The sequence below is a fragment of the Malurus melanocephalus genome, unplaced genomic scaffold (genome assembly GCF_030028575.1).
Source record: "Malurus melanocephalus ecotype Western Australia unplaced genomic scaffold, MMel_1.1 scaffold_447, whole genome shotgun sequence".
NCBI classification, from domain to species: Eukaryota; Metazoa; Chordata; class Aves; order Passeriformes; family Maluridae; genus Malurus; species Malurus melanocephalus.
Window position 1 is genome coordinate 164,766 of NW_026623679.1, and position 21,452 is coordinate 186,217.

General features: G+C 44.1%; 1 protein-coding gene across 1 annotated transcript in view; it reads right to left on the bottom strand.

Annotated features, from left to right (window-relative positions):
- PAPPA (pappalysin 1) overlaps window positions 1–21,452 on the bottom strand; it is a 175,911-nt gene that overhangs the window by 131,964 nt on the left and 22,495 nt on the right. The window contains exon 2 of the mRNA XM_057380337.1: window positions 16,237–17,305. Coding sequence (XP_057236320.1) covers window positions 16,237–17,305 — 1,069 coding nt within the window. The remainder of the gene's footprint in view (window positions 1–16,236; window positions 17,306–21,452) is intronic.

The following is a 21,452-nucleotide window of genomic DNA, read 5'->3' on the forward strand; positions in this document are numbered from 1 at the left end:
AAAAATTTGGGGTGGCTGTACATGTACTCAACATTATTTGTTGCTTCTCTCCCTTTATCCTTCCAGGCTTTACTATCCGCTCGTTACACCCCACCTTTAGATAACCTTTCCATAGGTTTGGAAAGAGCTCCTGACCATAAATATCTGATCACTGAGCCTCCTGCCTTTGCCAGCTCCAAGAGTGGAGCAAMCTTTGGGTTCCCTCGAGCAGCAAGWACTGAAAAGCCCCATTTCCTTGCATGACCATAAAAAATTACTAAGYTGCACAGAACTCCATAATATACTACAGAAAATAACCAACTGCAGGGAACTAGGAAAAGATATGCCGGCTGGCCAGCTTGCAGGCAGGGGGAAAAAAATGAAAACAAAGGGAAAGCCTTGGCAGAGAGAATTGTGATCTTACTGTACAATTAACTTCTGAGACAGTGAGTGGGATTAAAGGAGAGAACATTTCATTTAAAACAGCAAAGCATTATGAAGCATATATGCACATTTCACAGGCCTTTGAAATCAGCAACACTGGCAGGTTTATTTGTTTTGATTGTCTCTTTTTCTTTCTTTTACTACTTTGGGATTTTTTTTCCCCTCTTCTTTTCAAGAGTAGAGCCAAATGACCCATGAGAAATGTACTGTAATTTGCCTCTTATCTATCCCTCATCTCCATCTGATATTCCCTCTGCCCTGGTTACCCTGATGTTTTTCCAGACTCTCCAGCCCGAACCATTGTAACAAGGAGAAAAGTCAAACCATAAAGAAAGAAGTGGTGTAAGGATATTTTCAGGAACCTGCTCTGCTAAAACAGATTTCCTTTGCCACTTCATGAAAACCTCTCTTGGCTTCAGCCAACCTCATTCGTGTACRTGGGAGAATTTAAACCCGTAGAGGAAGGTGTATAAATTTTATTTTAACTATCACTTGTACTGCTTGGCACTTGCACGCTGCTTCCCCTCAGGGCCTCAGAAAGCTTCCTAAACACRGAGAGAGAAATTCCATTCTGGTCAAAGCCCTGACATCAGCCCTGCACTGCTCCAAACCCCGTCCACCCGCTGAAGTGATGCTGAAGCAGGACAAAACCCCTCGTGCTGGGCCTCCCCTCAAGAAATTTTTACCATGAGTGAAGAAGTCATGAAATAGGCAAACAGAATATTTTTCCTCATCTTCTGAATGGGAAAACTGACAGCAAGGATTAGCTCCTCTATCCCTTGAGCCTGTGTTCTCTGATAATATGGATCAACTTTCTTTTAAATAAGTAATGCCCTGTGTTGCAGATCCTTGAAGTTTTCTGCTGGTGGCCACTAATCATATTTTACAAGTCTTCACTCATATTTTACAATCTTTGCCTTGCGTTTTACAATCTCCAAAACAGTCCTGAAGGYCTGGTGCTYCACAGATGGAACACMAGCTCTCCCTAYAATAAGCTGGTCCTTCCTGAATYCCTCAGTTCCACCRTTTCTGAAGACAAGGCATTACATTAACTTCATGAGCAGATTTTCTTGTGGAACCAGGCTCTGCTTTCAATGAGGGAGCAGCCACTGTTCTAATATTTGTTCAAATTTACCACCTCTCATCCCAAAGCTTTCAAGAACAAACAACAGATATGGGTACAACAACACTGCAAAATAAGTAAGGGACACTTTGGTGTCAGTCACCAGGACAAACCTGATTATTTTATGAAAACACCAGAGACCAGGAACRCAGTCTGTCATAACTCCCTTGAACTGGGGTGTGAGTCAGGTAGAGCCTCTATTGTCAGACTGGGAATCAGAGATCAAGAGGAAACCTGCAGCTTTAAGACAGGWTTTTCTTTAATTATGGGACTAACTCAGGAGCAACTTCTATATTAAAGTTGTCTATAAATTTCTAATCCTAACACTCAACTCCAGCCTGTCTTCCTCATCTCCACCCCGGGTCAAGCTTGAGGTCACATTTTCAGTCTGCTCAAACACCTGCCTTGCTCATGGGACCTGTGGCTGCCASAGTGGGAGTGACTTTATTTTGGCAGTTTTGGAGCATTTGGGAAATGCTTTGTGTGCCCTCCTTGGAGCCCAGGAAAGCGTTGGGATTGCCCCATGGATACAGCCCTGTCCCAGGCTCCAGCTCCCTGTGCCTCTGCCCTTGCAGGAGCATCCTTTGGTGGGTGGGATGGGTCAGGATCCTGGCTGGGCTCTGTGGGTCACCTGTGTGGGAATATTTGGGATTTCTAGGAAGCACTGTGGCCATGGGGTGCTCAGTCTTGCAGAAGGGGACGCTGTCCCTGTGTCCCTGTGGCACTGTCCCTGCTGGGAGCTGCTGGCACTTTAAGGGGCTGGTCCTTCAGCATCTTCCCTAGTTAACACTGGGCAAAAAACACGGGGTGAAAAAAAGAACAAGATCAAATTCTTCGCTCCTTTCATCTCACTTTTTGACACTAATCCTCCCTGCACATAAACCCCGTGCCACAAAGGGAGATATACATTGAGATTGGAATGAAGAGCGGCTTGGAACCAGGCCGACATCAACAAAAAAATAAAACAAAATCACATAAAATCACAAAGGACCTAGCATGTTTATTGCAGATCCTTCTGCAGTTGATGGGCCAAAATAACCAGTCCAAATATGCAGCTTGCAAAACATCACTTTTGCTTTGGAGATGCCGCTGCTTTTCTGTTTTTATTTTTACAACTCATGGACTCCTAAATCTCCTTTCTTAACCTCCCAGCAGGGTTGAGCATGGAGCTCATGGAGCTGGTCCTGCTGCAGTGGGCAGATCATCAGTGGTTAGGATAATCCMAATCTTCCTCTTTTCTGAGGAAGAAACTAAAACCTGATTAAAATTATATTGGTCAAAATTTCTTCTTATTTTCATCTTATGCAGAAAAGTGTAAGRGACACCCAAGTGAGATCACATAGAGCAGAGTCTGGTGATGGATACTGCAAGGAAACCAAGTTTCCTAGCCTTAAAAGCCTCAGATTTCCAAAGTTCATGAGATATTTTTCCCTCTGTCTCATCAAAGGAATGATATTTAGCTCTGTTGGGTTTCTGKGTTTTCTTTTCAGGGAATATTGYTGTATCATAACAACAAATCTTTATMTTCAGCTGTGAARTCTTCAACACACTTTTTGAAGGAAARGGAAAATGGAATAGTCAGATGCAAAGGACTACTAAATATTATAAGATTTACAAAAGCTGGTTGCTTTTGTTCTTTTCCAGCCATGACGAGATCACAAGGAAATAGAAAATGTCAGTYGCTGAAACAGAAATTTTACATGAGAACATTTAGCTTTGAAGTTCTCACAATCCACAGTCAATTGCCAGGTGATCTGGCAGAAACAACAACACACCTGCAGTGAAAATAATTCAGAGTTGCAAAAAAGAAAATGTTGTGGACAGTGTATTTTCTCAATCCAATTTTTTTTTTCATGATTTCTWCTCTTGCTCTCTAGGAAAACAGAAAGGAACAAATAAAAGAGCAGGAAAGAGCGGCAGTAGATCATATCTTTGTCAAGGAGACTGTTGGGAAGAAAAACGTGCCAACAGTGTCTGTAACAGACACCACAAATGTAATGAACTTGACATCGAATTCCTGCCCCTCATTTCTCTCTGCTGAGCCCAAGACAAGCAGCATGAGGAAAGATGCAAATATGACTTTTCCAAACACTCAAGAACTTACAGAATTTCTGTATTTTTTTTTTAAACCTGTGTGGGACCCACAACTCCTGCATAGCCCCCTGTTRTGTATTTGTGCTTCCCAGAGTGGACAATTCCTGACCTGGAGGACGTATCCAGCAGGAAATCAGCACACAGCCAGTGCTCTGGAGCTGGCTGGAAGGACGTTTGGATTTCCTCACATATGGATCTGCTAACGTGTGTCCCAGAAAACAGGCACCATCAGCCCAGAACATAAGGCYGATTGTGAGCGTTCCCCGGGGGACGCATTTCCCCAGACCCGACTAAATTGGGCTGGCAGCGTATGAAACGCRCAGCTCTGCTCCGGCGTGTAACTGTAAACGATAGGAAATCATACCCATACACTTGGCCTTCAGATACGAGMGCAGAAATTGCCTCTTTTGGCACCACAAGCCTGTGGATCCCCTCGAATCAAAGCCAGACCTCTCGCAGAGGGCTGTGAGAATGCAAAGATCTGTTCTCTGTTGTCAAATGATAACACGAGACGGGGGAAAACTCTAATTTTCCGTTACGGCGAATTTCTTGACTGACTTTTGCCCTGACCGCTATGGACAGGCCACACAGTTTAATTTCTCCATAAATACCAAATAACTTTTGCAGCCTCTGTCACTGTCTTTGTTCATCTCAATCACACAGCAGCTTTTGCTCAGGTTTGCTCCTGTAATTTATTGGTAACGTGTCACTGACAACAACTCCAGGACTTAAGGTCTCAATTGCTAGCAAACCAATTCTGCAAAGGATCCAGAAAAAACTGCAGGTGGTCATTTTTGTCCCCACACATAGACSCTGAATCACACAAACCCACACTTACAAAGCCTTTGATAGCATGGAATGTCTTGCAGCAGCTCCCTGTCAAAGGCAGAGGGGGGTTGTTATGAGTTCCTTCACTTYCACAACTCTGGACAGCTCAAGGACATGCCAAGAACTTCTCAAAACCTGACATCCTTCCTTATTCAGATGCGGGACAAGAGAAGGCACCCTGGAAGCACTACTGGACTATCTCTTCGTGATGGTTTTATAGACCAAAAACTGGAAATGCTTCAGGTATTGCTCCCAGGAAGATAAAATAAGAATTTTGTGTCTGATCRAGACAAGAACTGAGCCTGAATTTTTAAGACAAAATCASAGAATCAATTGAGTTGGAAAAGACCTCTGAGATTACCAAGTCCAACCCATGACCCAACACCACCTTATCAACTATACCATGGCTCTAAAGGCCTCATTCAGTGTTTCCTTAAACACCTCCAGGCATGGTGACTCCRCCACCTCCCTGGGCAGCTTATTCCAATTTCTAATCACCCTTTATAAACAGGACATTTTATAGCACAAACACAAGAATAACTCTACCCCCAGAAGTAAATCTGTCAGAAGAATTCTGAGTGTATGAGGAGGGAGCCAGGGACTTCCAGCTCTTTTTTTTTTTTTAATCAAATTGGATGCAAGGAGGGAAATCAAACAGCACAGATTTCTTCAGGCAAACTGAAACACTCTGATGTGCCTGATGGAAGCGTTTTGCTCTGTGTTTGGAAGTTTATCATGACCGATCAGTTCTGGAGGAATTAGTGAGTGTGTTCTGGGTTTTGGCACGGACACAGTCGTGGTAAAARTGCTGGAGGCAAAAGGAAAGAGATTTTCATATTGCTGTGAACTGTTGCCATCAATCCTTACCCAGAACATTTCTCCTGCTTACTCCAGGGGCAGCTCTGTAGGAGCTTTCCTCTCAGCTATCACCCTTCGTCTCAGGAAGGCTCCCAACCTCCTTGTGCTCTGGACAGGGAGATCCAAGCCAAAGACCRAAGTCTTTGGGAGTTCAATCATTCTGTGGACTTCAAAGAGCTTGGGGTATGAAGCTTAGTCCAGGCAGAAAGCATAACATCCATTTGGAACAGCATTATGTACTTAAAAATTGGAAAYGTTGAATGATTGTTAAGGAACACAGCGTGATGGGGAGGCCTGATGCGAACTGTGAATGAATTCAAATTCCTGTTTTCAGGCTCTGAGCTTGGTGCTCCAAATCCTGGTGGAAGGATCTACCTTTTCCCAGCAATTATAAAGACTTTAAGGTTTAATTCTCTCAATCATGTCTATACCTGCAGTGAACAGATGGCAGGAACCGTTCCCTAAGGAACTGAGCAACAACTACAAATAGCCAATGCTGCTCCTCAGCTCTCAGAGAAGTAACAGTGACACCTCACATTTTGGGAGGAATCAGCACGAAGGGAAAATAAAAACCCTTAACCAGAAATGCCAAGCCCAAACATATTCAGGTGTTTTGAATAATATAAGTTTATGCAATTATGACTATTTCYCAGGCATGCCTGTGTTTGCCTCCAGATCCAGGACAGGAATAGGGCATCATCAAGCTCGTGGAAAACAGGAGATCACAGAAAAATGTTGTTTTGTAATTGTTCTCAGCCAGTTGTGCAAACCTAAGCAGTTCAGATAGTTTGGAAATATTTCCATTCTTCTCTKACACTCACGTGAAGCAAGCTCTGGCTTTTTCTGATGTCCACCCACATTCTCTAAATGAGTGAAGCACATTTCTTTGTTTACTTGAAATTCATCACCAGTTCATCTCTCCCTGTCTCTTTTCTCAATTATAAAACCCAAATTAATTAATTAAGAAAGCACAAAACAATTTAAGACAAACATTTTCAAAGTGTAAAGGGGATTTTGATACCCACTCTCCCTGATAGTCAAAGGATCTTTTCCTAGCCTGGGAACATAACTCCCCATTGTGCCTTTAAAAGGTGCACAAAAAATGTGCAGATWATTGCAGTGATGGGTCTATTAATTGATATCATCTGGATTTTATGATATTTAATCAATGTCTGAGTTCTGACTTCAAAGGAAGCTTTAATTGCCTCACTCCTTTCTGCTCAATGCTCCCAAACCTGTCGTCTTCGATACATGAATACAATTTGTGAGTCAGACAAGGCCACCAGTCTCATTACATTGTATAATGAAAATTAGAAATGAATCARTAAACAGAGAGGCAAACTCCTGATCAGCTCCTTCCATCCACGCAATGTGGAATTCTTCACATTTTACCCCTAATCCCACTTCTGATCAAAATTAAATGTCTTCAGGGTCAGGAATGTCTCCTCTTCCTTTTGGTATTTAATCACATCTCAGAAAAGCTGGTATTCCRTGTCTATGTGTCTTATCTTCATCCTTTGTACACTTTGTGCTGTTTAATGCTGAAGAAATAATTCAGCAACATGTTTCATGTGATGGGGCAGGTCTTTGATGGAGAAATGCTGGCATGGCCCAGAGTAACAGATTAAATCCCCTTCTTGGCATACTCATTTTTTACTGCGTCTTCCAGCATCGTTTCAACATGGAATTTTCCTGACATAAATCCCGCAGGTTTCCCCTCTTCCCCTCCACACCACTCTGCACAGCGCCGTGTTTGGGTAACTCTCATCTATTAATAGTTGCCCTGTGTGGCTATAAAAAAATACCTCAGTAGTCAAAAGCCAGCCCTCRCTCGGGAGCAGCTGTGGATGCCTGAACACACGCAGGACCCGGCATCACACAGCAAAGCCCTTTCTTGGCTCTGTGTCAGAGCAAACCGATTAAATGTGGCTGTGGAAAGCTCATGGAAAAGGAGCCCCTTTCCCTGCGAGAGGGAGGCCGGCTCCGGCGCTAGGCTGGAGAACATCAGGGTATTTCCATTTTCTCAYTGACATTTTCTCTTTCCTTTTTTAACTCGGCAAACCCCCTCCCGTGTCTTCCTCGCCTCGCCCTTCTGCCAAGTCCCAATAAAATCCTGCACTTGGAGAAATAGGACAAAGACGTCATCTCAGCGAGTAGCAAAGGTCGCAGGGTAAATTTTAAGGTCTAGTCTACCTTTTTTTTTTTTTTTTTTTTGTGTGATTTTTTTTTTTTATTTTTTTTTTTTTTTTTTTTTTTTTTTTTTTTTCGTGTGATTGATTTAACTGATTAAAGCATTTCTGCTCTTCCTGTGCTTTCAGCAGCATCCTGGGTAACTCAGGGGAAATTCAAACCAACCAGCTGTGATCTGTATTACAAAGTCGAGGCTGGAAATACAACACAAGGATGTTGATGGGGCCATACTGGAGAGGGTGAAAGGAGAGGAATTTTGTCTCCTGGTGAAGTGACAAAGTGCTTTAATGTGTTGGAATGAGAAATACTTGGCTTAGCAAAGGATACAGGACATTGCAGAGTACTAGTCCCATCTCAGAGCACCTGGTGGGTGACAAACGACCTGACTCCCTGTGGCAGGAATCGTCCCCAGATTTCAATTTGAATTTTCAKTTTTTATGAACTAAAGTTCTTGAAAACCCTCAAGAATTGCTGAGTTTCAGGGTTACCATGCAAAATATGCAATGCCACAGCCATCGCAAGGTTGAGTAGGGAAAGGAAGGGGAGGGAAGCCAGGCTGGGGCTCTCCTCACTCCCAGCACACCTCAGGAGGAACTCACAAGCCCAATCCCATGTAATTTCAGCAGTTTTCCAATTTCCTTGTATGCATSTCGCTGAGATAAATTCTCCTTGCAAAGCTGATGGGAGTGATTTGAAAAACCAAGAGAGTCYTGAGCTGGGAAACCTGACTGCAACAACTTCTCACTGAAGTGCTCAATTTGTTGACTGTACAAACAAGGTTATAGCATGAGAAACAAATTTATTCCGTATTATCTACTGGCAGTATAGCTCCAAAGATGCATTTTGAGGCAGCAGAAAGAATTTTACTCTCCAAAGCCTTGTAATTCAAGCCTGCTGAAGCTGCCCTCACACAAATCAGCGATGACACATCTTTTCAACATCTAGGGCCAAAATTATTTTTAAAAGCATTGCAGGTAATTGCCACTGCTCTCATTCCAAACCACTGCTGTTTCCACTATTTTACCATCACTGATGTAACCCAACAAGTGTCAACAGCAAACATGGGCTGCTTTCTGCAATGRCTGAATTAATGGAAATAGTGCATTTCACAACAARCAGCTCACTCATATCAATAGTCATGGCCAGGTCTTTAACTGCAATTTACAGGAGGTCTTCTATGTTTCCAAGGTTTCTTATACAGTACTGAAACATCTGGGTACCTTCTAAAATAATTGGTCTGCAGGGTGTGGATTTTACTGATCTTTTTCACTGGGGTGGATTGGCCACAAGAGTCTTTAAAGCAACGGTAGAAAAGAAATTGCTGAAGCTGGTTCTCYTGAAGAATTTCAGAAAGATCAAATTAGGCCAAACCCTCTAATTTTGTTTCAGTGGGGTCCCTTTTTAGTACGGGTCCTTCTAGCAGGGTCCCTCCTTTAAAAGAGAAAGGAAATTAAAAATGAAAAACAGCACTGGGGAAAAGTTAAGCGCGTACCTCAAACTCACASATGCCAGGAAATTCAGAGTTAAAGGTGAAACTCCACCCTAAAGAGTTCCATACTGGAGATATTTCAGTGAACAAACGTAACGTGTTCTGAAATACAAAGACCCAGTAGGGTGCACTAGGTATGGAGTTTCAGCCTTCACTCCAAATTTCCTGGCTTTTTGGAGGTTTATTAGAGTTTCATATCCTAAACATTTAAGCACTCCAAGAAGTTTCCTCAGTGCAGCTCACCCTGATCCTTTTGGAAGCTGAGAGCAAGCACTCTGATGGTGTATCCACCCATCCATTATTAATGAACMTGAAAACAACTTCTTGCAAATTTATGCTAATTTGAAGCGCTGAAATTACATGCAAACTAGGCGGTTTCAGTCGAGTTACCCTGAGAAACTCCAAAATTACAAATCTGCTCTGAACCAAACAGAAGGACAGGATTTCATTGACCCCAGCAGAGCACGTGCTCCTAATCTTCCTCCACAGTGTGTGGGTCCCAGAGCTCTGTGCCAGCCGGGGCGGCGATGGAGCAATCCTGGGATTGCTTCTGACAGCAGTGCTTTATATTCCTGGTCTAAACACTCTGTRGGGTGGGGATATATCCATCCTCCTTCTCAATGAACTTGGATCTAAGGGAGGAGATGTGACTGTGGCTATCAGCATCATGCTTTTTTACATCTTTTGTCAACTTTTATGGACACATTGCAAATATTGAAGGGGTTCCTGGACGTCTTAGTACCCCTGACAGGTCTGTTTGAGGCTCTGCATCGTTGCACCTCCTGAGAGCTGTGCAGAAATGATGATCAGCATCTCTCTGAAGCCCCTCCATCCTTCCCAAATCACTCACAAACTAAGTTTCAGGAGTATATGATGATTCCAGTGGGTGTCTCTGGAATGCATCTGATGGAGAAGACATCACATGTGGTGTGAAATTGGCCTCACCAGCTGCTCTGCACAAGTATGTCTTAGCTGTGGGCAGGTACAAAAGTGTTGGGACAGCTCCACACTGTCCTGATCCTGAAGTGTTTGAGGGACAATTAACTCACTTCAGGTRAGAGTAAATAAACTGAGACATCCACTCAGCTTCCCCAGCCTTTTCCCCAAAAAAGCCCAGCTGAAGTTCTGTTTGCCCAAGTCCAGCAACCCAGGAGGGAGACAAAGTCAAATACATCCCATCCATGGATGCTGCAAATGGAGCATGGCTCTATTTCCCCAAGGGGCAGCCATTGCTTGCAAGAATTGGACTTAAATCCCTACCATCAAATAAGCTTGAGGGACAGAATGGGAAATGCAATGGTTAAGCTTGCCACAGAAGCCTGGTTAAGCTTGCCACAGAACTATAATGTACATCTTTTTCAGTGGGAAAGGTGCATCCTCCTGAATTTACACAGGAGGTTCAGCTGCCTTTAATTGAAAACACAAAGGTCACCCCACAACCACAGCAGAAGAGAGGCTGTGCACAAATGGCTGTGGGAGAAAAACAGAGGGATTAATGCAAGGCCCCACAGCACCTGGAAGAGTCCTGTTGGACAGGGTCAGACGGTGGGACGGTACAAGCTGAACTGATCAGCAGAGAGAATAAACCAGCTCATACACCTGGCCACAGTGCAGAGTGTGGGAGGGGAGCAGCTCCACCTCATTTGCTTAACCAGAGGCTCAGAAGGTAAGCTGCTGGAGGCTTACATGGGGCAGCTGGTCCTGGAGGATGTGGGGCTGCCCAGCAGCGAGGGGCAAATTCAGTCCCTGTCAAATCTGCAGACTCTGCACTTGCAAATCTTCCACGTGAGGTTTCAGACACAAACGGGTCTGCATCAGCACTGGGGGTACAGTAATACTTTAATCTGTTGTCTCCCACAAGGATTCTTAATGATCTCTGATAGTTCAGTCCATAGATTTTATAGGCTCCCTTCATCCCAAGCATCCTGCAGTTTGACCAGACAGTGATCTTTTTCCTTAATGGATAACATTCATGAAAAGAAACCATGAGTTCTATGAGTCTTGGGGAAAAAATGTTTCTTGAAAAAAAAAGCTGTTGGAAAAGTTGACTGTGGGTCAAGCTAAATCGAGCAAACTCCTACTGTTTCTAGGGTGTGCAATCGTATAGAAATAATTTCTTTAGCACTGCAGCCCYGTCTGTATCAGAATTCAATACTAGACTTATAAATGTCAGTTGCTAGCATGGGAACAGATGCAACTCCTCCCAGCTGATTAACATCCCTGACATCTGGAACAGAGGACAGAATAAACAGAGAGAACAGAGGATTTCCTGTTGGGACTTGGCTTTTGGGTGACAACTACCAAGATACAGCAGCTCCATCCTTGACAGCGTTACTCTTTGCCTTCTAAACAGCCCTGGAGCTGCTAATTAAAGAACTGGACATTTAGCACTGAATCCCTAGACAAAAAGTCAGGTATTTGCTATGTGTCTGTCTGATACCTGTGTGAATGCAGGAGCCCTTGATGTCAAGAGCTGCACAATGGTCTCTTCGAGGCAGGGGATTAAGTTCTCAAGCTCCCGGAACGGAAGAGCTTTGATGAATTTTTTTCTGTTCTTTTTAGTGTTTAGGATTAAGTGTAAATTAGTCCTTTATTGGGAATCAAGGAGTATTTCTTACAACTCTAGCTCCTGGAAAAGGGCATTCAGCGTGCCTCCCTCCTCCRGGGTAAGCTGACCATATTTTTCAAGCATGCCTCTAGTGAAGAGATAGATTCCCAGCAAAAGAGGAGGGGAAGAGGTAAGAGGCTGATCTGATATTCCATGGGATAACCCTGAAGTGCAGCTCAGTCACCTGAGGCTGCCCTGGGCTGTGGACYAGCCAGCACCTCCTCCTTGTGACACCACTGCTGTGACCCACGTGCCACAGCCCAGTGTGCTCATACACAGCCCTGCCACACCCATTGCTGCTCAAAACCACTGTGGAAATTCCTACAAGTGGGTCAGACACGTATTTTGAGTCTAATTTATTTTTTAGTATGCCTGGAATGTGCCAGTGTCCTCAACCCTGAGAGAGTCGATGTGACATTGTATGAACAGAGCTGAACTGTCCAATGAAACTGCTGGAAAAGGACACAGAAGAGGGTKGGATCAGCAGGGCACTGGCCTYCAGCTCTCTRAGAGGGTTGGAACTGAATWATCTTCAAGGTTTCTTCCAWCCCAAATCATTCTGTGATTTTATGATTCCCTGAGTTYGCTCCAAATGGACCGGAGCTTGTMGAGCTCCTCCTGCCCCTCATCTAGGCAGGATCAAAGGGCTGGGGGAGCCTTCGGGGCACACACATGTGGATGTTGAGAAAGTCTGTCCTCAGGTCAGTTATTCTGGGGGGATTTCCAGCAAGTATTTGGTGGGCCATATGTATTGAGGGAGTTTGAAAAGGCTCCAGTACTTTTACTGCTTCAGGAATTTCAACAGCGTTTTCCTAGGAAGGCACCGAGGGGAATGCTTCCTTATCTGTCCATGAAATCCTGTGGTGAGGTCTGATGTGCAAGCCCAATATTACATAAAAGGAACGTCTCAGTTAACCATAGGATGGTGCAAGAGCTCACCACATCAAATGGCATTTACCGAGCATTATTTCCTATGGYCCCTTGCTGCTTCTTTCAAGCTCTTTGAAAAGCGGCCATGGTAGGTGTCATGAGCTCAAAGTCTTCCCTGTTTTGTAACCAACAATATCCCAAAAACACAGGGAGTGAGTCCTCTCTGGCAAGGGTTTTTATTCTTGCTCCTTCCCTTTGTATTGGGCCAGGCTGTATGATCTTAGCATGTTCCAATTTCCCGGAATTGCAGAAAAGCAGAACAATATTTGTAAACCTTCTGCTGGGACAAAATACATTTTGTCCCACTCTCATGAAATTAATGAAAAGAAGTGAGGCAGATATTCTTGGATAAAGCCTGCTGTGTGGCTAATGATAACCAGTCCTTTGTTTTTTCCCTGCAGGCTATTAAAAAAAGAGGAGAGATGATCTAGTTGGTACCACAATGTTTACAGCTTTTCTGCTGAGCAACACTGAGAGCAGAGTCCCCRTTCTGAGTATCTGTCAGGCAGTTTGTCCCTCTGACAAACTTGAATGTACTTAAATCTCTGCTAGCTCACTGTGGCMCACAACACCAGCTTTTTTGGGTTAAATCTTTTTTGGAGAGGTGCCACAAAGACAGGCAGGAAGCATTAAAGAAACCAACCAGCTGTGCTGCTGGGATCAGCTCTGAAGTCACCAGAGTTGTGCCACCACAGGGACTGAATGACACCATCAAAGTACCTGAGCCCTTTGTCCAAGGTGCCCAAAAGGATCACAAGAAAATCGTAACACAGATCAGAGGTGTTTTGGAATTGTTCCAGTGGCCTCACTGAGTCRTGAAGCATCCACAGGGCTTTTTGTATCCAGGCTCAGAGAAACTATCCCAGGATGGAGCTTCAGGGGCTGGAACTCACAGTTTGAAGGAAAGTGGCTGGAAACAAACACATCATCTTTTGGGGATGAAGAGGCACTGAGGAGGGTTCCTGTTTATTACAGCATTAATCAAGCATTAGCACTTTTTGGTTGATTCCAGAGGACAGAAGTATTTTATGAATAAGCACTGCTTGGTGAACAGCTGGCTGCAACTGCTGATGCTGTGGGTGTGGAAGGAACAAAGCCCAGTACCAAGGAAGACTCTGAGAAGTCTTTACAAAATAAAGACTTTTTATTGGTACTGTTTCATCTTTCTTCCCTCCTTTTCCTCACAAAGACTGAAGGATCTTTTCCCTTCCTCCTGCCATTGTTGGAGTGAACTTTGGCAGTGGAAATACCTGCAATGAGATGGGAGCTCTCCATGGCTGTAACATCTTCACCGATGTGGTTAAGGCCTGCACTAGAGGGGAATGAGGACTCTTGGCCAAGGAATTGATGACAAGAAGGGCTGAGGATGCAAAACGGGCCCAGATGGTGCCAAACAGATTTTGACTTAGTCACTAATGGACATGGAAATCTCTCTCTCAGGGGACGATGCTGACAGCAACACCAAAGACAAACRCAGGGTTTGAATCTTCACCCTGGTAGTCAGTGAAGGCTTTTCTGTCAAAATCAYTGCCCTAAACCTGTATTTGATAACCTAAACACTCAAAGCAGTGTAACTCAGCCTTTCAAAGCTCAGTGAGAGGTCCACAGACCCAACAGCTTTATTTTGCCTTCCTGAGCAAAAACACCATCATAGCAGTGAGTTTGAGCTGAGCCAAAGCACATCAGCCACCAAATAAAGGCTCCAGAGAGGTGAAATTTCTCCTGCTGCTTTAGGTGGTTTCATGGCCAATGATCATTGCTGCGTTACAATGTCTGTGCAAAGACAGAGAAATTAAATCTGTTAAAAAAAAAACCAAAAACAAAAAACAACTTTGGAGCATCTATGGGTTTTCTGAGGTTCTACTCTACGGAAGAGGATTTTCAGGACTGCTACACTATTTCAGGTCAAGAAGAGTTTTTTCTCAAGTCAAAATGAACCTGCAGAAGATCTGAGAGCTCAAGGCCATTACAAGTAAATCCTGCAGACAAATCAAGCCAGGGGGTTGTCTGGAACRTAAAACTGTATATGAGAAACATCCACACACTGCTGAGGTAACTTCAAATTCTGGAACTCAATTCCTTGCTTGGGCTTGTGCAAGCACAGTCTGTGCAGCAAAAAGGCTTWATTTGAAATAGAAACATCTCTGTGCATCAGAATAACATTAAAACAYAGCCTGGAATCTGTCAAATATAATTTACAAGGCTTTTCTTGTTTAATTTTATATGGGGATTATGCTGGTCACAGAACAAGTGATAAAAGGGTACTATCAGATTAAAAATAAYGTATTTTTTTCCTAAAAATTGTACTGGTTGCTATAACTAACACCTCGAATTCTCAGAACCGGTGTTAAAACAATCCAATTTGCATTATGCCTTTGATGGTATTTGCTTAGTTGAGTTCCTCTCCACTTGAACAGTATTAAAAATTGGAATTTGTTCTTTCAATGTTTTCAAGCATTAATATTTAAAGCATTTCCTCATTTGAGCTTTGTTCACTGGTAACTGACTGAAGTCAAACTGAGCTGGAAGGATTTTTTWAAAAACAATCTCACTCAAGTAAAAAAGAATGGGAAAGGAAGCTTTTCTTTCCAACTTAATTATGTGTATTTAAAGCTCCAATAGAGCTGATAATGTTGTTTAAAAACTTCTCTCTCYAAAGGAGGCTATAAATATAGTCTCAATTGCTGCAATGGAAGGGACTCTTAAACAACTCATACTTTCCTTCTTAACCTGAACTTTAGTGTTGGGTGTTCTGATCATTTAGAAGTTGCCCCCTCTATGACTCCATGAATCACCCTAAAAAAGCTGTAACACGAAATGCAGACAACAGAATTTCAGCTTTAACCTCCATCTTTTCTGTGTTTGTGTTTCTAACTCATTCAMAAGTAATATTTTATTACTCAAACATACTCATTTGTCTGAAGTTGACCTAAAGCAAGTTGGAGTAACTGCAGGTACGTTACTCAAGGATGCCACTTCTTGAACTGCAACCCCAGGACACTTTGGCTGAGGAGCTGAGGATTTTATGAGCTCAGATCCACCCACTGAAAGCTGTCCTGYAATGAGGTGGCATTACCCTGTTTGYATTTATGTGCAGAAAGGGGCACAGAAGAGTTTCATTACCCACCCAGTGCGTGCAACAGGAGCCTGGTACCCACCTCCCTCCTCACAGCTGCCAGACACTGCTGCAGTGCCCAAAGAGAGCTGCACACAGCAGGAAGAGTATGGAATTACCTATCTACCTTCAAAGAAGTGCTACAGAATTAAGGTCTACCTAAGAGTATTCATGTTCTRTTTCATGCCCGAGGGCCTTTTCCCTCTCCAAATACACATGAGCTTTCTATGACATCCAATCCCCGCTCCTCAGAGTCTGGAGTCAAAATAAACTGTGCACAGTTACAATGTGCTGCTCGCAGCCAACAGCTAATGGGTGTCTCAAAACTGGCTGCTTCAGTCTTTAGCACAGATTTTCTTTAGCCTGGCTGGAGAATGCCAGTTCAGGGGTAAGACACTGCTGAGATCATTGATAAGATTGCATTTAGATAACTACGATGTGAGCCAAGTACTAATAAAAAAAAATTCATTTAACTCCAAAAACCAATAATAGCAACAACGAAAGGGTTCAACCGCCAGCAGGCTGATCAATACCTAGACAGATATTCATCAACATGACCATAAAAAGAAATCACCTACCTGTAGGGTGAATATGGGTCAAAGCAAGTCTTGGTGACTTCTGTAATCTCTGGGTTGCAGCATTCCCCGCCATCGAAGTTGTACCTCTCGTAATTACAATCCATGTCACACACCCCGTTCTGCTTCTTCTTGTTGAAGAASGTGTGGCGGACGTGCCGGCAGTCGCCGCCGTCGTAGCCCGTCAGCGTGTGGTTGCACTCGGGGTCGCAGTTCTCRTCCCCAATCTTGCTGATGTCGCAGTTGGCCAGGATGAGCCGGTGGCGAAGGGAAGAGTTCTTCACCTCCAGCACCTCCAGCTCCCAGGTGATGTTGTAGCGGCTGAAAGCCTCGTTCAGGTGCTGGTGCTGGAACTCRATCTGCTGCTGGCTGACGGTGGGGTTCTGGTGTTTGTCGTCGTACAGGTTCACCACGCGGTAGCGCACGGTTTTGTTGCGGCGGAACCTGGGCAGTTTGTTGTAGCTGGCGATGACGTCCGTGTTGTCACACACCGTCTGCCCGCAGAGAGGGGGCTCCAGGCTGGTGTCCAGCAAATAGCCGTGGTGGTAGCTGAACTTGGTCTGAGGGCTGCTGCCATCCTTCATGGGCGACCAGGTGCTTTTCACATTCAGTAAACTGTCTTGAAGAACGAGCTGAGGTAGGGGCGTGTCTGGCCTGTGAATCRCCTGCTCCATGTCCAACAAGATCTCCTTTTGAGACCGGGCTGTCCTCCAGAGGCTGAAGTGCTCCACGTAACCCCGATAGTTCTGGTTCAGGGCGTTTCCTCCCAGCATGAGCACCTTGCACTTCAAGGTCAGCAGGCTGAAGATGCTGCCCACCTGCTCTCCGCTCGTGGCCACCTGGGCACCGTTCACGTAGAGTCTCATCAGGCGCCCGTCGTAGGTGGCGGCCAGGTGCACCCACTGGTTGGGGAGGTAGCTGCGATGTGCCACAATGGTGGTGACTTTGCGAGCACGGTCTGTCTTCAGCGAGAAGAAATAGCGGGGGTCTCTGTTCCCCTGGTCACTGACGGTGTTAATCCCCAGGACCCAGCCTCGGTCACGGGAGGTGTAAGAACATTTGTCATACAGTCCTACGTGCCCCCAAAAGAGAAATATGAATAAATAAGGATGACAGAACGAAGGCATTAGTCTTTAAATTGTGTAAATATATCTCTCTAAATGTATATACACACACTCACCTACATCTGTTAGGCAGTTAGTGCACAAGGAASACTTTAAATCATCTAGGGCATCATTGTGGGAGGTCATGTTAAGACTTCCTATTAAAGGTCAAGGTTTGCCTGTGGTGTGTATAAATGGGATTCCCCTTTCCTGACCAAAGCCCAGAGCTCTTCTGCAAATTCCTATCAACAAAATGTTGGGCTGTGCATTTGGTTCTCACCTCCCTCAAGCCATTCATCAGTGGCTGAAAACAAAAACGGTCATGAGAAGCAATCCCTGTTGATGCCATTCATCCCTCATATCCCTGAACCCTGTATCTAACAAGGTCTAGAAGAGAAATAAATACAAAATCTAAATTCTGCACACTTTGAGAAACATTGAGCAGCTGCAGTCATCTTGATAGGTTCAAGCACACAAATCCTACAGAGTGAACAGGATGTGKTCAGGCTGCCTTCAAAGTCGTACCCAATAAAAACCAGTAAGGAYATGGAACACACTGGTACACACCACACTGGGAGAAGGCAAGAAATTTGAACAGATGAACATCCACAGAAAGATGGGCACTCAGAAAAGCTCCCGCCCCATCACAGGCACACTTCCTGACAACTTGGTGCACCATGGAATGATTTCTGTCCTAGGCAAAGTGTGGATCCATACTCAGAGCCCTCCCAACCAGTCCTCAGACAGCTCCAAGCAGTGGACAGAGCCCACTCCCTCCCAGTTTGGGACRCAAGGCTCGGTGAGTTAAAGATGGACATTTCCATCCTTCTGTCCTCAAAGGCCAAGGGCTGCAGGGACAGCCCTCAACCAAAAACACAGTCATTGGAGCTTTCAGCACCAAACGGCCTTTCTACTATCAGCACAYGGAAAACAATCCCTCCCCAGAGCCTCCACTTCCAAAAGCCTAAAGGAAAATCATAAATCTCTGACAGTTCAGTCCTCATGAAAAGACTAAATATCCCCTTACCTCACCCCTGCACCCTCACCCTCCCYTCACTACAACCAAATAACATCTTCTGCTTCTGACTAAGTTGCTCGAGAGCCATCTGTTAACAATCACTCATTAACAGCGCAGTCTTGTCTAGTATCAACAGAGCAAAGGTTACAGGAGCATTCACTGTATTTTTCCTCCCCTCTCCCAGCACCCACCTTCCCCCCTTCTCCTCACACCCTKCCCCTCACCACCTCCTCCCCCTGTAAAAAAACCCTTCTGATGGGAAAGTTAAAAACATTTTAACGGGCCTTTTTTTTTTCCTGCATGCTGGTATTTTGCTAGGGACTCTGAGCTCCCCCTTTTCCTGTTTCCTTTGGAAGAGAGATCCCAGGGTTCGGAAGGTAATGTGTTTATTCATCTGTAGGGCGCACTCAGTTCAAAACCTTTTCAAGACCAGCTTCTGGTTTATACTGCTACTTCTGATCACGAGAAAGGAGAGGAGGAGAACCAGGCAAGGAAAAAAACAAATGTGCTTCAAAAAAAAAAAAGAGATTTGCTGGGATGGATATTTACCCGAGGAACTTGTGATATGAGAGCCAAAGCTACCAATAACCTTCTGGAGTCTGTTTTTCAAGCRTTTTTTAGTTTTTCTTTATGGAATTAAAACTTTTACAAAGCATTCATTTTCAGATGGATGAGAGCCCATAAAAGTCTGTATTTTTATGCATCTCAAATGAAGGTATTGTCCAACGATAGTGGGTGGATAATACTGCAATGAATAAGAAGACAGCTGGCAAGACAAGTCCCTCTCCCAAGGAAGTCATAAAAATCTCAGCTTATTGTAATAAGACCATTAGAGCTGATCAGGCATTTTGTAAGAGAGTTTTCTGCCTGCCAAGAAATGCCAACACGGTGAGAGAAGAAAAAGTGATGCAGAATTTGGTTTGTCCCAACAAATCCCTCTGAGAATCTGCACGTCTTCAGCATGGATAGGGGAACCCCAGGKACTCCCTGGGCTGTTCTGGCTGAGGCACAAGAGGACAACTCATCCCTGCCACAATCCCCACCATCTCCTGCCTCCTTTGCCACCAGTGCCCAAATCCTCCAGGTTTGTGGATCACAAAGCAGCTCCACCTGYTTCTTCAGGCCTCCAAGATCCCCACGGTTGGATGGAGAGCTGGAAGTCCTGGAAAAGGTCTCCAGTTCCAGGAAAGTCCACCACAAAGTCTTTAAGGATCAAGGTTTTTTGCTCCTTGCAATGACTGGGGCTAGAAATATTCCCCCGAAGAGCTAATAAATTATTGTGGCATGGAAATTCATTTCCCTGGCCAGCATTTAAAGAACATCTTCCTCTCTCTGAAGTGCTGCATGATGCTGGTGATTGACCTCGGCTGAGCACGAGGAGCTGCTGGAGGAATACTACAGAATAGTAGCAATCCTCCCTTGCCTTTGAGCCTTTAAACCCCGATGTGATGCAACGTGTCTTGAGTTGGGYTCAAACAGCTGCCATCAATTCAAGATTTACAGGGAGCCAAAGGAGGGCAGAGAAAGAAAAAAACCCAGTGACAATAGGGACATCACGGAACACGCCAGTATGAAAGCTGCTGAACTAAAACACTCCACYATTCCAGTTCCTTGCATTTTTGAGTTTGGGGCAAAGGTCATTGCAGAATCCTTATGCCACGTACGGTATTCTTTTCTGAAACTTTTACTATTGCAGACATCCAACTCTTGATGAAAAGAKGGATTGAGCACAAGCCTTTCAGTGACAAGAGTTGTTTTATTCTTAAGAGAAAGAGAAAAAAAAGGTAAAARAAGGATAAGAAACTCAGCTCCCTTGCAAACTGTACCAATTCTTTATGACCCTCTTTTTCTTGAACATTTCACCTATTTTCCCAATCYTTCACTTTTGGCTTTGGACTGAGGATCCTCCGGCTAAGGGAGTGTCACTTTTCCGTTTTGTCCCCAGCACAATGAAACTAATTTCAGCTGGGACACTGCATGTCATAATAAAAGAATTTATTACTTCTTCTATGACAACTAATAAGGGCAAAGCCATTGGAAGAGCGACATGTAAAATAATTGCCAGAACTTCTGGAAACTGAATAATTTGATGTTTTCACAATTTATTTCAATTTAGTAAAAGGTTCCATAGCCATGAGTTATTTCTCAGACATAATTAAGAACACTTTAAACAAGAAGAGGCCTCTTTTACCCCAAACGAGGCTGGTTTTGAGCAAAATCACCCCACAKAATGGTTGACACTCCGGATTTCAAGTCAGCTGTGACCACAACCAACATTTACATGAAAAATATACAGAGTTTAGATTCTCATTTACACAGAGAATTCTTTACAATAATGTGGTAAAGGACATTTTTAGCTACTTAATATCTCTTTACCAACCAAAGAGGCCTCATGGTAAATGAGRCTCAAGCCAATGACTGAAAAACCACAATTTGGCGAATGTGCCTGAGGTTTCTGAGCCAAGAAATGGTGTGAAATAAAACTGATGTTTGTTTTCCCCACAGCAATTAGATTAAAAAAATATGTACAAGTTTCATACAGCAGCAAACAGTTTTCTTCACTTCTGCTTGTCCCGAGTTGCTAGAAAGGGATGGAGCTCCAGCTGAGGGGAAGAACAYTGACAGCCCTTCTGACTCCTTAGTCTGAAGGATCTTTTCCTTGTAAAGTTCTCTTTCCTGAAGCCCRAGGGATTGAAACGGAATTTTATATTTAATTAAAAAAATAAAAKAAAAAGAAGAGGTGCTAGTTCAGCTTTGCAGCAAGAGGCCCTGGTAAGTTCCCTTCCCCACAAAGSAGTGAGTCACTTCTCAGAGGACTCTGGAGAAGTGCATGAACAGAGGAAGATGCCACATTCTTTAATGCTTGGCCAGAGACAGATTTCAGTGGCCCATGAGGCTCCTTCCAGTCCCRTGATGTTTGTCCCTTATAGGAAAAGTAAATTCCTGGGCATCAAAAGAKTGGGGAAAGCTGGAAAATTCAACTCCAGCAGCCCAAAGCCAAGAGCCAAACATGAAAAATGAGAAATGCCGTCTCCCTCTCCTCTTTTACAAGCGAAATCTCAGTTCTCTGGTTACTGACCCACAACAGCCCCGCCATC